This window comes from Uranotaenia lowii, chromosome 3, assembly GCF_029784155.1.
Source record: "Uranotaenia lowii strain MFRU-FL chromosome 3, ASM2978415v1, whole genome shotgun sequence".
Classification (NCBI taxonomy): domain Eukaryota; kingdom Metazoa; phylum Arthropoda; class Insecta; order Diptera; family Culicidae; genus Uranotaenia; species Uranotaenia lowii.
In genome coordinates this window covers 191,779,775-191,796,427 of record NC_073693.1, presented here as the reverse complement: position 1 = coordinate 191,796,427, position 16,653 = coordinate 191,779,775, and the positions used below count along the sequence as shown (strand labels likewise).

The 16,653-nt window shown below is 35.1% G+C and overlaps 1 protein-coding gene across 8 annotated transcripts in view; it reads right to left on the bottom strand.

The window, feature by feature from the left end:
- The window catches only part of LOC129758376 (uncharacterized), a 201,976-nt gene that overhangs the window by 29,720 nt on the left and 155,603 nt on the right, over positions 1 to 16,653 (bottom strand). For all 8 annotated transcript variants that reach the window (XM_055755880.1, XM_055755882.1, XM_055755883.1 and 5 more), the window contains 2 exons: positions 2,971 to 3,123; positions 2,388 to 2,865 (listed from right to left, as the gene is read on the bottom strand). In XM_055755880.1, the coding sequence (XP_055611855.1) occupies positions 2,388 to 2,865; positions 2,971 to 3,123 (631 nt within the window). The remainder of the gene's footprint in view (positions 1 to 2,387; positions 2,866 to 2,970; positions 3,124 to 16,653) is intronic.

Here is a 16,653-nt window from a genome sequence, read left to right as displayed (position 1 = left end):
ATCCCAAAGATGTTTGAGGCGATTGTGAATCAAAAGATGTTCAATCAAGTAAATAATCGCATCTCCAATAACCAACATGGCTTTTTCAAAGGTAGATCAACATCTACCAACTTATTAGAATTTGTGAACTCCTCGCTTGGAGCTATGGACAGATGTAATTTTGTTGAAACTTTATATACAGATTTTAGTAAGGCGTTTGATAGAGTTGACATTTCATTGCTACTTTTTAAACTAAAACGTATAGGATTATCAACTTCACTTTTAAAATGGATCGAGTCATATTTGTCGGATCGAACGCAGGTAGTCCGTTTTAAAGGAAAAATCTCGACAGAAATACAGGTCACTTCTGGTGTTCCACAAGGATCTCACTTGGGCCCCTTGTTATTTATAATTTTTGTTGACGATGTCAATTTAGTATTAAATAGCGTCAAAGTACTCATTTATGCCGACGATATGAAACTGTACATGGAAATACGTTACATAATGGATTTACAGCATTTTCAGGATGATATTGATATTTTTTACACTTGGTGTGCAAAAAGTCTGCTAGATCTCAATATTAAAAAGTGCAACATTATATCTTACTCTAGAAAACTGAACCATCATGATTTTAATTTTACTTTAGGGCAGCAGCAGATTGAAAGATTTAACAAAATTAGGGACCTAGGTGTAATACTGGACACCAAACTAACTTTTATTGAACATTTTAACACGATTATTAATAAAGCTTTCAGTATGTTAGGGTTTATCAAAAGATTCTGTTATCACTTTAAGGACCCTTATACAATAAAAACACTTTTCATGTCGTATGTAAGATCTATACTCGAATATTGTAGTGTAGTTTGGTGCCCGTATCAGCCCACTCATGTTACAAGAATAGAATCGGTTCAAAAACAATTTCTACTGTTTGCACTAAGAAAGCAGGGCTGGAGTTTCACTTTAATTCTTCTATCATATGAAGCACGATGCATGTTAATCAATATTGAAACGCTTGAAAAACGAAGAGACGTTGCTATGATTTCCTTTGTTAACGATATTATCTCCCAACGTGTAAAATCAGAATACTTGTTAGAAAACTTGAACTTTTACACACCCTCACGCATACTAAGAACCAGAAACTTATTTCAAGCTGAGTCTCAACGAACCATGTACGCCAGTAACAAACCTGTGAACCAAATGATGAAAACTTATAATCAATATTGTGTACATATTGACATAACCATGTCCAGAGCTGCAATAAGAAAAGTGTTAAACAGAAGACATTTACAAAATAGTGGTTAAGACAATTTTTGTATGAGCAAATTGTAAACGTAGTCTACAACTGATTGACGAATAAATAAAAAAAAAAAATAGTCATGTCTCATGTCTCATGTCTCATGTCTCATATCTCATGTCTCATGTCTCATGTCTCATGTCTCAGGTCTCATGTCTCATGTCACATGTCTCAGGTCTCAAGTCTCAAGTCTCATGTCTCATGTCTCAGGTCTCAGGTCTCAAGTCTCAGGTTTCAGGTCTCATGTCTCGCGTCTTTGGTCTGAATGTCGTCATCATGCCATTGTCATGTCATTGTCAATGTCATATCATGTCATTCATGTCAGGCCCTCCCTGTCCCAGCTTCAAGTATTCTTTTACACGGTTTTCCGCAATTAGCACGGTTTGTTATGCGTTTTTTACGCGGTTATCGGGAATTAACGCGTTTTTTTACGCGGTACATATTATCGCGTAAAAAACCTTACTGTACATTTCTTGGATTAAAACTATTGATTCTAGTTCAAAAACATTAAAGATTTCGAATACAGATTTATATATTAGCATCTAACGTTCAAGTGTCTCTAAAAATCCCGACCATGTAGACGTTGTCGTTTTTGTTGTCTAAATTCAAAGAATTGTTTTGAGGAATCAGATCTGCAAAGACATACATAAAAAGAAATTTTTTAAACGAATTTCAAATTCATCTTACAATTTCGAAAGCAATTCCAATTTTGCGTGTCCATTTTTATTTCTCATTTTATAATAACCTTTCAACTTCAATCTGATTATTCGAATCTGAACATTAAATTGTTCCTGTTTTAAATTCTGAATATAAGGCTAATTATTTTTGTTCCACAATTTGTTTGTAAATTGCACACGCTTGTTTCACGCGGTGAGCGTAAAAAAAATGAACAATATGAAGAAAAAACCAGATTTAAACTCATTTCAGATAGAAAATAAGAATTGCGATTTTTGCATCTTATTTTTACAAAAAAAGGGAAAATTGCAAAAGTTTTCTTGTGTCCATTCAGCATTAACGATCAAAATCGAAGTAGAAAATCTCCTTAATGGTTCCAATTACTGAAACACAAATGCAACGAGTAGCTAAGTTCCCATTGGACTCGATATCGACTTACCCGCTAAAGATGTCACTGTACTGGCCCATAACTTTGTGTGGCGTATTTGGGATGACCAATCCATCGACGATTGGACCGAAACGAGTCGAAAATTGCGGTGAGGATATTTTCACATTCAAAATCTCGCTGTAGCGCTTCCTACGCAAACAGGCGGCCACTTCATCATTTTCACCATTGAGCGGACAGTTGAGCCCCTGCAGGACCTGCATCGTCGATTGTAGCGGATGTTGCGTAAGAGCCCAATCCGATAAAGCCGACCCGGACAGCAGAATCGCCCGATGGAAAAGTCCCTTGGCAACAGGTGACACCATCAAGAAGTTGACACAGGCCGCACCTGTCCCGTGGCCCATGACTGTGACCAATTTGTTATCGCCGCCAAAAGCCCCGATGTTCTCCTTGATCCACTGGAGGGCGGCAATCTGGTCCAGCAGGCCAAAGTTGCTGGTCGTATGGTCGCTAATGCCGGGCTTCATGAACCCTAGAATGGACAATGGAATATTCATCAACGATAACATATAATCCTTTTGGCCACAGACGGACGCAAAACGAAACTAGAGAGAGAGAGAGAAAGAGCGCCACCTACCGAGAATTCCGAGCCGAAAGTTAAGCGTGACAACGATGACCCGGCCATAGCTGGCCAGAATCGATCCGTCGTATGGATTGCCACTATTCCATTCGTACGACTCGCCATGAATGTATACAATCACCGGATATTTTGCCTGCGGTCCAATTCCATCTGCAATAAACCGGAAAATAAGCGCGATAATGAATCTCCTCTTTGGCTGGAAGCTGTAGGACTTGTGTAGTTTTGTTGGATGGGGGCGTTAGTTCTAAATGTTTAATAACGAATGGGTCATTATTTCTAAAAATGGACTCAGTGTATGATATCAAAATCCAAAGCAACATATTAATTGCAAATAATTCTCGGTATCATGGTAAATTTTTATTCACTTGACTGGCTGTGCTTAGCAACACATTTCAAATAACATTTGATTTTTGAAAAAAAAATCTGACCTGAGTTTATTTTTCATTTCATATCCAAAATCTGTATATTTTGCTCAGTTCTCAGATCCTGTTGTTTAGAAGAATATTTTTTAATCTTGAATGCCATATTTGTTGCATTTTCACAAAAACGCTACCGTTTTGCAAGAATTCCTATTATAAACATGAGTTTATGAATTTTATTTTTGAGAAAAGTCATTGATCTTTAATTCTAATAATTAAGAAATAAATGATTTTTGTTGTATGAATTCAAGAATTGATTTTAAACATTTGCTTTTACTTTTTTCTTAGAAAGGTCTACATATTTTAATAAATAAGGCTATGATCATTTAGAATCCGGACAGTTACAAACCTGTGTATTTTAAAAACTATTCATTTGATCGAAAAACTTTCTATGGGGGTTTGAATTCCTGTATTCAATGTAAAAATATAAAAAAATAACTTTTCGTTAATTACAATAAATACTCTTTCTTTATCATAAAATCTCTTTTTTTACCTTTGCACACTTTTCTCAGTCATTTATTGATCTATTATTTTTATAACACAAGCAAAACCTTTGTAAAATCATGATATTTTACACAAATTCACCTGGAAAAACCAATGGAAACCTTTTCATTAGCAGGCATCTCGAAAAATTTGACTTCTTAAATTCGGTTTTATCATGACTTGCTTTGCCCTTCAGAACACAACTGTCACATTGCGTTAAAACCTGTTGCACAGATTACGATCCATGGAACTGTTCAATGTTATAGTTATTTACTTGATATCTTCTGGTTAGGCAACACTTTTACCTGCCGGCAACGGATTCACTGCATAGTCAAGGGGTGTTGCATTCAGTTATTCTCAATAACTATAGACTTTTAACCATAGTTGAGATCAAGGGTTCCACTCCGATGTTTAGTTTGAACTTCGTGAACGTTCTAGGGTGGCTCCCTATACTTCTTAACCATTTGGGCTAAAAAAAATTAGAAAAAAACCAACAGTTTTTGAGTTTTCAAGTCGACAATGAAGAATTTCAGAGGCGGTTGTGCAACATTGTTTTTACTATGTCTTTTTGCATCGTGAATATCTCTAACACACGTGAACTTAAAAAATTTAATAAAATAGGCAAGATAGTCTTTTGACGTAGAATTACGTCTTACGGCAACACTATAGGGGGGCAAATTGAAATTCGCGAACCGATCTCGCGTCACGAAAAACGCCGCTTTCAAAGACATCTCTCTTAAAAGACATACCAAGCCTGCTCAACGTTGATTGGCTATTCGAAAATGGAAAAAAAATTAGACGCCCCGCCCCTTCATGAGTTTTGTTATTTCCAGCCTACGAAAGGTATAAAACAAGGGGTCAACTGACGGTTTGGTTCATTGTATCAGAGAAATTGAAACTAGTGACACGGGCAGTAGCAGAGCTGACCAACAGCGGCGGAAGCAAGTTGTGTTGTGACACTCAGAACCTCACTAACCCACCTTACTAACCCATCACACACACACACACACACACACACACACACACACACACACACACACACACACACACACACACACACACACACACACACACACACACACACACACACACACACACACACACACACACACACACAAACACACACACACACACACACACACACACACACACACACACACACACACACACACACACACACACACACACACACACACACACACACACACACACACACACACACACACACACACACACACACACACACACACACACACACACACACACACACACACACACACACACACACACACACACACACACACACACAGCCGCAATCCCCTTACCACCTTCACCCACCACCCCCATCCCCACCCTTCGCTTAACACCCACCATCGCACACCACCCGCCCATCAAATACCACCACCACCACCCATCGCACCCTACCCACCCATCGCACCCTACTTGCACACCACCCGCCCATCACACACCACCCACCCATCACGCACCACCACCACCCATCGCACACCACAGCACACCCCCCCTCCATCACACACCCCCCATCCATCACACACCACCCATCCATCACACACCACCCATCCATCACACACCACCCACCCATCAAACACCACCCACCAATCACACACCACCCACCAAACACACACCACCCACCAAACACACACCACCCACCCATCCCACACCACCCACCCATCACACACCACCCACCCATCACACACCACCCACCCATCACGCACCACCAACACAACGCACTCGTCATCCACCTTTTGTAGAAGAAAAGTCAAGCGCAACTCTCTTTAAGATTTTGGCCCTGAAAAGGGCCTTTTTCTGTTATTTGTAGATATGAAAACATGGTCAATCTAACGCTTCCTCGGGAATCTCGTGTTTAAGCAACAGTTTAAGCTAGTGATTGCTATGTGATCTTAAGGGAAATGAAAACATGATACTGATTCCAATCCAACGAGACGCATGAGACTAAAAACAGTTTGAGAGCTTTTGCCCTGAGTCAAGCGTTTAGATCAAAGCAGTCATTGTAGGCTTTTCTCGCAAGCGTTTGATACAAAGCTCATGTGTTTATCACATTATTTGCATAACTGCCGGGCGCATAATTTCGACGACATCGGCCTTGTTTCTGCTTATACTTATATTTAATTCGCCTTTTGTTATGCAGTTGAAAAAGCTGCATACTATCTTTATGGGTCGATTTAGACCATTAATAGTTATTAAAACGACAATTTATGGAAGAATGATTTTTTTCGAAGTTAAGTTCCTTTAAAAAATTCGACATACTTTATTCTAGAATGCTTATTTGAAACGAAAAACACATTGACTCGGGATAGGCTGTAGTAATTCTACGTGAACTTCTCGGTCGTTTCATATATACAACCACTGTAACTTTTTCTTAACCAACACAACGCTGCTAAAGATTTGCATATCCGAGCTCTAGAACGTAGCTATCACCGAAATAAAGTCTGGATGCTTAATGATCATAGCCTTAACTACTACAATTTTAAGAATATTTGAAAATTCTCAACATTTTTTTTCATTTCTGTTATTGATTATCCCAGAAATGTTTTTTTTAATCAAGATTCTAATGATCTTTGAATTTTGAATTTCATTTCTTAGATTTTAAAACTTTTTCGATCGAAAGAAATGAAAATTAATTTAAGTCAATGTTTCGAAAATTTGAATGAATGTACTGTACGTTAAATCAAAGAAAATTATTAGTGCCATATTATTAGTGTCATGAATCAATGAACAAATTCTTTTATTTTGATGACATTTTCTTTTGAAATGAATGCCAATGAGTAGAATAAAGAATTGAAAATTATGAGAATTCGAGACAAAGCCAAAGATTCAAGCTCATACAATGTATGAGGTGCATCGTTAACGGGATTCTGATCGGGGCTATGAGTTAAACTACGAGTAAAGATAGTAAGTTTCAATATGATATTATTATTATATTCTAGAATCTAGGGTATAACTGATCTATTTTTTTTTTTCAAATTCAGTTCCACTTATATGAACCGTGAATAAGGTAGAAGGAGCGGGGTCGAGAACAGCGGCATACGAGCGATCGCAATACCAGAAATAACGACCAGAACCGGGAATGAAGGCTGACCAGGGTTTGAAACGGAATCGTGAAAATTCAACATTGCATCACCCATTTAACAATAAGTACCGTAATCCAGGGTAATATTGATCACTTTTTCATTATTTTTCGATTAATTTTTCTGTAATGGGGAATGTGGCATCTTTCATATTTTTAAAACCAGTACTGGACTCTTATGAACGTAAAAGATGGTTGCAGAAATATATTAAACTACTTTAAATTTTAGTTAAAAATCGTCTCGGTTTAAAATTTGATGCATTGAGGTTACATTGATGTTTTGATTTTGACCGTTTTAACGAGTTTTCTTGATTTTAAAGGATACAAAATCCCTTCATAATATTTACAAATGCTAGTTTATCAATTTTTCCTTGCTTTTCAACGTTTTCTTTTTAAAAAATTTAAAATCGAAAAAAGAACTATTTTGATGCATACATTTAGGGACAAAAATTACAGCAATTGCTAAATAGTCAAACTACAAAATACAAATGAAATTTAACCTTCACACATTCCTCTAGGCCCTCCCACTATTTCCATTTTCATTTTTTCTTCAAAGTTAACCTTTGATAGGGTTCCTTTTCATTTGTCCAATACGGGCTTACTCTTGGAATATGTCCTTAATTTTCAAATGTCCAAAATTTATCACTAAATGACTATATAAATTGCACTTTATCTATACATATTAGACTAGTTCACTTTTCGGCTTTTTTCGCTGATCACAACGCCACTTACAGGGTTTGATCCTCATTCATTTTCAAGAGCTCTGGCCGAATTTGAGCTCATTTGAGTAAGTTTCCAGCGTGCGCTAGAAGTTTTATTGGAAAAAGTCCATTTTTCTGGAAAATTTTCATAGATGTATTCTAGCAAGCTGTTGTTAATATAAAATGATAATTTTATAGTGCTCGGTGATTGGTATGATAAGCATTCGTATGGACCTGTTTTAGATAAATGCCTAAATCAAACCGAAAAAATTTAAAAATTCATAAACTACCAACATTTACAGAAAATTTACTTACAAGTTGAGAGCTTAAAATCAGTAGTAAATAGAAAAAAAATATTTTCGATATAAAATTTTCATAAAAAGATAGCCTTATTTATAACCTTTAATTTGATGTATAACACTTAATTATCACAACAGTACAAGCAAAGATATTCAAACATTCACATCACATTCTTTGAATCATAAAGTTGTCTCCATTCAAGTTTTAGCATCATGCAACCTGCAAAACGTGGCATCAAGAGGACTTGCTTACAACTTGATCAAAGCGCGCGCTTTTTTTAACTCCTGGCCCCGTTATGGGGCACTTGATTGAATAAAATATCCTTTCTTGTGCACAAGTTGGTGTGGAGCAAACTTGAATGAAAAATATTTTATCAAATCTAATTTGTTGCATAGATATTTGAATAACTTTGCTAGCACTCTTGCGATCATTAAGTGTTATACATCAAATTAAAGATTTTAATAAGGCTATCTTTTTATGAGAAGTTTATATCGAAAATATTTTTTTTTCTATTTACTACTGATTTTGAACTCTCAACTTGTAAGTAAATTTTCTGTAAAAGTTGGTAGTTTATGATTTTTTAAATTTTTTCGTCTTGATTTAGTCAATTATCTAAATCAGGTCCATACGAACGCTTGTCATACCAATCACCGAGCACTATAAAATTATCATTTTATATTAACAACAGCTTGTTAGGAACACATCTACGAAAATTTTCCAGAAAAATGGACTTTTTTCAATAAAACTCCTAGCGCACGCCGGAAACTTACTCAAATGAGCTCAAATTTGGCCAGAGTACTTGAAAATGAATGAGGATCAAACCCTGTAAGTGGCGTTGCGATCAGCGAAAAAAGCCGAAAAGTGAACTAGTCTTATACATATACAAAGAAAAAAAGTAGTTCTTTCACATTGAACAACACGATTGCTTCTGAATGCGTTTTGGTTTCATCGAGAGAGCTGTTTGTTTGCGAGCCTTGGAAAAAATAGATATTTTAAGATTTTGTAATTACATATTTACTTATTGAAATAAATTTCAAATATATACCAAATTTTGTCTATTTGATACCCAATTAATAATCATGGTGTTAAATTTGTTTTGTAGAAAATTTGATAGATAGGGGAGAATGAGGATACTTGATCCCCTTTTCTTATTTTCTTTATCTTGTTCGGAAAATTTAGCAACTTGCCGTCTTTAACATTTTCTGACAGCGTGAATTTTAAAGTTTATATGAACCAAAAGTTAGAACGATACATGAACCCGTAGATGAACTAGAAAAAAATTCGGGAGACGAAAAAAATGGTATTTTTCAATTTAAAGGAGATTTGATACTTTAATAGAAGAGACTTGATCCTTAATTCAGGGTGTCATGGCCCTAGACAACAATCTAGCAAAAACCAAAGATATAAGGCCTGTTGACTAATTTTTGCCATAATACTTCCCATCTTACAGTTTGTAAGTACCACACAAAAAAAATATGGCATCGTGAAGTTCATACTATACTCTAACGATTGACATACCGTCGTGCGGGGTGACTATGGTCCTGTGGGGTGAGTATGACCAAAATGAAAAATGTTTGTTTTTGAACTTCATAAGTATCAGAGAAATCGTTTTCAATTTTTTTCACATGATAGTCGGCATATCATTTCTTCTTTTGCTTTAAAAATTTTGTCTAAAAAATATTTTGTTTTAATTCTAAACATAATCTAAATTCAGTGTAATAATGACAAACAAACAATATTACACAAATTTGTCATGTATAAACTAACACCAGTCAATTTCATCGATCTTTTCCTGATAAATACGTTCATTAGGATCTCCTTAACAAGATTCAGTGTTTCTTCTACCAATTGGGTGAATATGTAAACAGAACGTTAAGTGTCGTGTCCTGTAATACGTCATGTGTTATTTGTGCAATTGAAAGTTCTTATGTTGGCACAATCTATAAAAATGAATGTTAAGAGTTTTTCCAGTTTTTTTTTTTTTTTTTGAAACAGTATCAAAAATTTACAAATGGTGATGGACATACGCGGGAGTAAGACGAACAAGTTGTACAGGAATTGATCAAATGATGTAAACATAATTATCCAGAGGATAAATATTCCCTCCCTCGCTCCTAAAGAAGCGTATGGGGTGGAGGAAAGACCCAAATAGGCCTGTGGGACAATCGCAAAAAGAACAAATGGGGGTGAAAATGGGCCAAGCTAAGATTGTGGTTTCCACAGCCTTGATGCTCTTTTGAGCTTCCGAAAAATAAATATTCAATTTATTGTTGGGCCTCATTCGAAGATAACGTTAGTTCATATTTTTCTACACGAGACCAAAATTGTGTGAACTATACACCATTTCTTTTAAATGTCTCCCTTCGAACTCAACACATATTACGCAGATTTTAGACGTTACTTTTTTCGTCCCATGAAGCGAGATGAGTGCTTCGCACTTTAGAGAAAAAGCATGTCTTCAACGTCGATTCTACAGAGGCCACATTTCACAACACTGTCAAAAAGCTTGATGGAAAGTCTGAAGGAAAATTAAAAGGAAAACTTGATTTTTGGTTTCAAAAAGTGGTTTCTTTCCAACAAGTGTGGAAGCACTGCTAAGATTGATTTCGTATGCGCTGAGTTGGACTGAAATAAATTATGATACCTTCCTGGATTTTATCAACATTAAACGAGCCATTTTGTAAAAGGTTCTACGAAGCAAAGGAAGAAGTTCAATATCTCAGCCAGAACCAGCACTACAGTCGAGAAAATTGCAGACAGTGATAGTAAAAAAACCGATAAAATCGAACAAGAAATATATCAAGCGTAAGAAAGGAAAATCCAAATAATGATAAACGATTTTTAACTATCAGCTTTTTATAGAATTATGATAAGTTTCAATAAAATTTATGTTTCGTTTGTTTTGTTTTTTTTAGACAAATTAATATCAGCTAGGACCGGCGTGAGAGAACATAAAACAGGGCATCCATTTACAACGTTAAGAAATTGTTACAAAAAGCACATGTTTACCAGCAATTCAAATAAAAATACAACTAATTAGAATATGAGATAGAGAACGAAGAATGATTTTATCTGCTCCTGTTGAGTGAATTACCTCGGTCGAGGTAAATGAACTGACTGATTAATATTAATTGATCATCATTATATGAAACTGTAAGCCAAAATCCATAACAGATAAAATTTTCATACACTACGGGATCATTCTTCAATTAAACATATAGTTTCAATTTTTTTTTTAAATTTGGTAACATATTTTTTTTTAAATCAGGCAACTACTACAAAGGAGACTCATAGTCACCCCCTCAAACAGGTGAGAATGGGAAAATTTTCTTTGTCTTGTAACTTTTTCAAAAAATAATGATTTTCAGCCAAATTTTGTATAAATAGTTGAATCTTGTATATATACTAGTTAAGAACAAAGCTGCTCTCTTTTATTTTCTAAATAAGCTAAATTACAATATTCATTCAGAAAACAACTCAACCACCATCATTTTTGGCCCATTCTCACCCCACACGACGGTATAATGAATAATAATAAACATTAATTTTATAATTTTATTTATAAAATTAATATTTAATATTATTAAATATATTTATTATATTTTTAATGTGGCAACCATTTTTAAGTGATAAAAAAACATATTGAAGGAACTTTTTGTTAAATTTTTCAACCAAAGTTCAAGAACTTCAAAAATAAAATTTTCAAAACTTATTGATAGAACAGCATTGTTATTTTGTTCTCTTATGCCCATTTTTCTAGAACATTTGATATTTGTAAGATATTCCGGTTTCGAGATACACCGAAGGAATCCAGTATACCCAGGGATCAAGTATCCCATTCTAGGACTCATTGCTTGAAAATTGTATCAGCTGTGCAATATAAGATGACAATTTTGTAAGGAAGCCCCCCCTCCTTCAAGTCGAAGAGTTCTGAAACTATTATAGAACCTATCCCCAATCCTGAAAACAGTCATATGCCAAATTTCAAGGTGATGGATCCTGATCCCCAGATCCCCAGTATGACGGATTGGCTTGATAATATTACCTACAAACATTTTTTCTGGTTTCCTCATGCTATATCAACACTGTCGGTGTAAAAATATTCTTGAAACAATCACTCAATGTTTTCGAATAAATATTTTCATAATTCAGTTAGGTGTCTGGGGTAAAATGCAACAAAATGCAAATCATAGAAACACCTTATAAATCTCGTTTCCATGAGCTGGAAAATGAATGTTCTGCATCACGCGTTTGAAAACATTGAAATTTCATTCATCCAAACATTTATTTTTATGATTTCAGCTTTTAGAATTTTTCGTAGTATTATTCAACCCCTAAATGTATGCAGCATCCTTATTTTCAGAAAAAGAAAATTAGATTTTACAGACCAAAAATTACTGCAATCGGTGTTTTCATGCGTATGGTCTTTAAGGCATCGCAAATATATTAAAAACTATAAATTTTCATACGTGTTCATAAGATTTTTCATTAAGACCGAAGTTTGTTGCAAGTTACTCCATTTTATAAAAAGGGTGAAAATCGCATGTTTTTAGAAAATTTAAAATAACTAAAGAAACCAATTGTGCAGCTCCGTTAGCCACACGAGATCACCCACCAAGATATAATCCGTAACTGAGGTGACGTAGCAGCTCAGCTGGTGGACTGTGGAATCCTTGATGCGAGAGATACTTACGCTTACCCTGAGAGAATGTGCTTATGTACTCATTCATCCATTGGCGTCCCACACACCAATAATTTTTCTAACTACGCCAATTTGATGTCCCATCATCCTTAAAACTTTTGATGCATAAGGAGTAGGATTAACTGTGAACATATTTTTTTAGAAGCCATTGAAGTTGAAAATTCTTGCATGTTGCCCCAGTTGACGGTACATATGTAGATTACCAATTTAAAAAAGTATCACGCGATATTTTTGTTGTTTCTCGTATTTTTTAAATAAGTATAATATTCTCAAACTATAAGCAACATGAAACGTTAAATTTCACTGTTACTGAAAGCAAATCTTTTAAGTTTTAATGTTTATTATTATTTTATCGAATACTTTCTTTCTAATTCATTATTTCTGCTTAACGAAACAGGGCTCTCAAATTGATATTTCTATACTGCCTCTGCGTTAAATGAACGTTACAGCTTAAAAATTTGGATGCTTGAAGAATTGAACTTGAGCCTTCCAGATTGCTTATGAATTCTGCAATTATGAGCGATATAGCATCCTGGAGGCATATTTTTGAACATAAAGAGTAAAAGCATGTTGACTTTTCATACATTTTATCGAGAATTTCCATACCAATCTGAAGTCAATTGCTCCAGCTCGTGCTTCAACCAATTGAGCTGAAAGTTTCAGAAAGTCATTTTTTCACCTAGGTATAGGTACCAAACTTGGGGGTGTCGTGTTGAAAAAAATATAAGAAAAATCATCCCATACAAATATGGACCAGTCTAAAGAGCTCGTATGCAGTAGATGGTTGAAAGAACAATACCAATGAGAGAAAATGATACATTTTTAAAGATGTTTTTTTTTATTTGATTTTAAAATTTTTGAATAAATGTCATTACATGTTCATAAGCTTAGGTGTGTAAAACAACACAAAAAAGAATGGTTCTAAATTTGATTTTGGTAGTCAATTTCTTGTTTTAGCGAAACTTGCTTACTACAAAGAAAAAATTACTTCCATCGAACGAAGATGTTGCAATCACCTTGTCGTAACCAATAGGTACATCGTCGGACAAGCGAAAGCACAATTGATAATTTTCATGTTGCTAAGTACATCTGTATCATTCTGCTCGAATAATCTCACGAAGTACCATCTCCATTCCCGGTGACATTATTACACTTCCTCCAATTCCCATGATCATTAAAGGATTAGTCATTAGCTCGCCTGAACGGCACTCTCCCAAGCAAAGGTAGGTACCAACTCGCTCGTCCATTCAGCTGTAAACCACTTTTTCAATCAAGTGCATATTACTAGCGCCAGGTACTCGACGCGAGTGTGCTTTCGCCATTTCCTCAATTTGAAAACAGGTATGAACGAGACGGTGCAAAATAGAAAATTAATTACAGTCGAGTGCTGTTGGAATAATATGGACATAAATTTTCATTTCAAACTTAAACGCTGATGCGCGCCAAATTGGTCCAAGTCTCCGGAAAAGTGCTGGAAAAACTGGTCGGTTTGGAGCAGAGAGAGCAAGAGAAAGGATGAAATTGCACTTGCCTTTCCGTATGAATGGTGTTTAAGTTATGGTGAAGAAAGAGTGGTTCTTGGTAAGGGTACTGGTGTAGTTCTAGCTGGCAGTGCTAGTAATTCAATCGTTTTGTTCGGAATGGCCGTCGTCGGTGGATTTTCGAAACGTCCATTTCCTCTTTATTTCACCGCCAGGAAGCGTACTGAGAGTTAATTTAAGCTACGTAGATAAAAACAACCAATTAGATAAAAATAAACCAATTTTTTAACAATAACTGTGGTCCCCTTTGGCTTTCTTTCAAAAACGGGGTTTTTTGAAGCCCAAATTATTACAAATATTTCATCCGAAAACTGCATTACGATTAAAGTTAACATAAAAAAGTTAATAGGCTTCAAAAATGGGATGACATTTTTAAGGATGATGTTCACCACAGTTTGAGGCGTCAAAATATTCGAGCACCCCGATCGGACTACTCAATTTGCCCTTCGTAAATTAGGTTGGACATCATTTCCACTTCCATCATATAAAGCGCGCTGCATGCTCATTGACATACAAACACTAAAAGAATGCCGCGAATATGCAATGGTTTCATTTGTAAACGATATCGTTTCGCAGCGTATAGACTCAAAAGAAATTCTATCAAAAATCAAACTTTTATGCACCCTCTCGGCAACTCCGAAATCGAAATTCATTTTTCATTAATCACTATCGCAGAAACTACGCGAAAAACGGGCCAATAAATCGCATGATGGCCTCTTACAATCAACACTGCGAAACCATTGACTTTACAATGTCTCGGCAAAAACTCAAACAATATTTTCATCGAAGAAATCTAAACTCTTAAGAAAAAATGTAAAGCAGACACTGCTTAAACCTATTCTTAAGGAAATACACATGTATCAAACTAGTCTACGTTACGGTGGACGTAATAAATAAATAAATAAATAAATAATTTTGAAATGCATGCCATTTCGTCAAATCATGGCCGGATGAGATTGTTTTTGTAGCGTTGGATTATAAAATCTTAGATTTTTCATATACCTATTTGGTTGTAGTTGTGGATAATATTCACGTGACAATTTGGGGAGTAGTCCAGGCGAAACTTTATTGGAGATTTAAATTACTTGATCCCCATTTCTTGTTTTCATCACATTTTCAAGTGAAAATTACCCTAAAAAACCCCGTTTTCGCTGAAAAATTCTCATAAGTTAAGCTCAGTATGATAACTATAAACAATTTAGCTTAACGAAAAACTTCATCGTTGAGGATAAATTTTTAACCGTTTTTTTAATTGCATAACCACAGGGGCTAAGGAACATAACTTTTCCGGTTTAAATGCATGCCACATTTCAACCATTGATTCCTTAATTTGAAAACATTTAAGACTGACTCAAGGCTACATTTCTTTATAATTCTTTTTGAAATTGTTTCACATATAACTGAAATAACTCTACTTATTCGAACAGTAAATATTGTATATATATTTGTACGCCTTTAGGCAAGGTTTATGTTTCATCTCTTCTACCTAACATAGGGCTACCATACGTACTCTTTTCAGAGTATATGTACTCTTTCTTGATTGAGAAATGGGCGTACTCTTCTTTTTCTGAAATTTCACCAAATGCACTCTTATTTTTGTTAAAAAACATTTTATCAGAAAAACCTATGTATACCTTCCATTTAATGAGGTTGTATCACATTTTATGCAAAAACTACGAAAGGAATCACAGCTTACAACAAATTACTTTAACATCTTGCTTTCATTAACATGCATAGTTGGTAGTAATATAAGCGCCTTTGAGTATGCAAACATCAATCAATAAGTACACAATTTATTTAATATGCTTATATGCGCACATGTCTCAAATAATGATTGTAAAGGAAATGTACGCGTCAATAAAAAATAATGGAAATGGATTACTTTCTAACGTTTTTTGTGGTTTCTCAGCATCAGCAACATCTAAATACTCCTATCTTTTCGAATGATCAACTTTTGCAAAACCTTAACAAATTGACAGAATTTGATTCAATTGAAATATCTCGGTTTCTAATTACTGTAGAACCCTGCTTTTTCAAGGTAGTCAGATAATACGAAATATATATATGTACATCCCTTTCCTTCTGTTTTGCATACCTTCCGGGCGCAAGACTTGATAAATCAATGGACCTTGTTATTTTTTTATCAACCTGATGGCTGGGAGCTCAAAATCCGGATTTATATCGTTTCTCCTGACTTTTTGGGTAAATTATATCAATGTACTCTTTTTGGTGTTGTGGGATCTGGTAACCCTAACCTAACATTTTTTTTATATCAATCCAAAATGATTGTATCAATCAGAACCACCAGATCGAAAACACATGGACCAAGAATTTTTAAAGCTGCCAAAATGTTATTTGTTCGAAAAATATTCCCATTTACAGTTTTATTTCGTTTCTAAGATTCTCCTAGCGATAACATTTTTTGAAT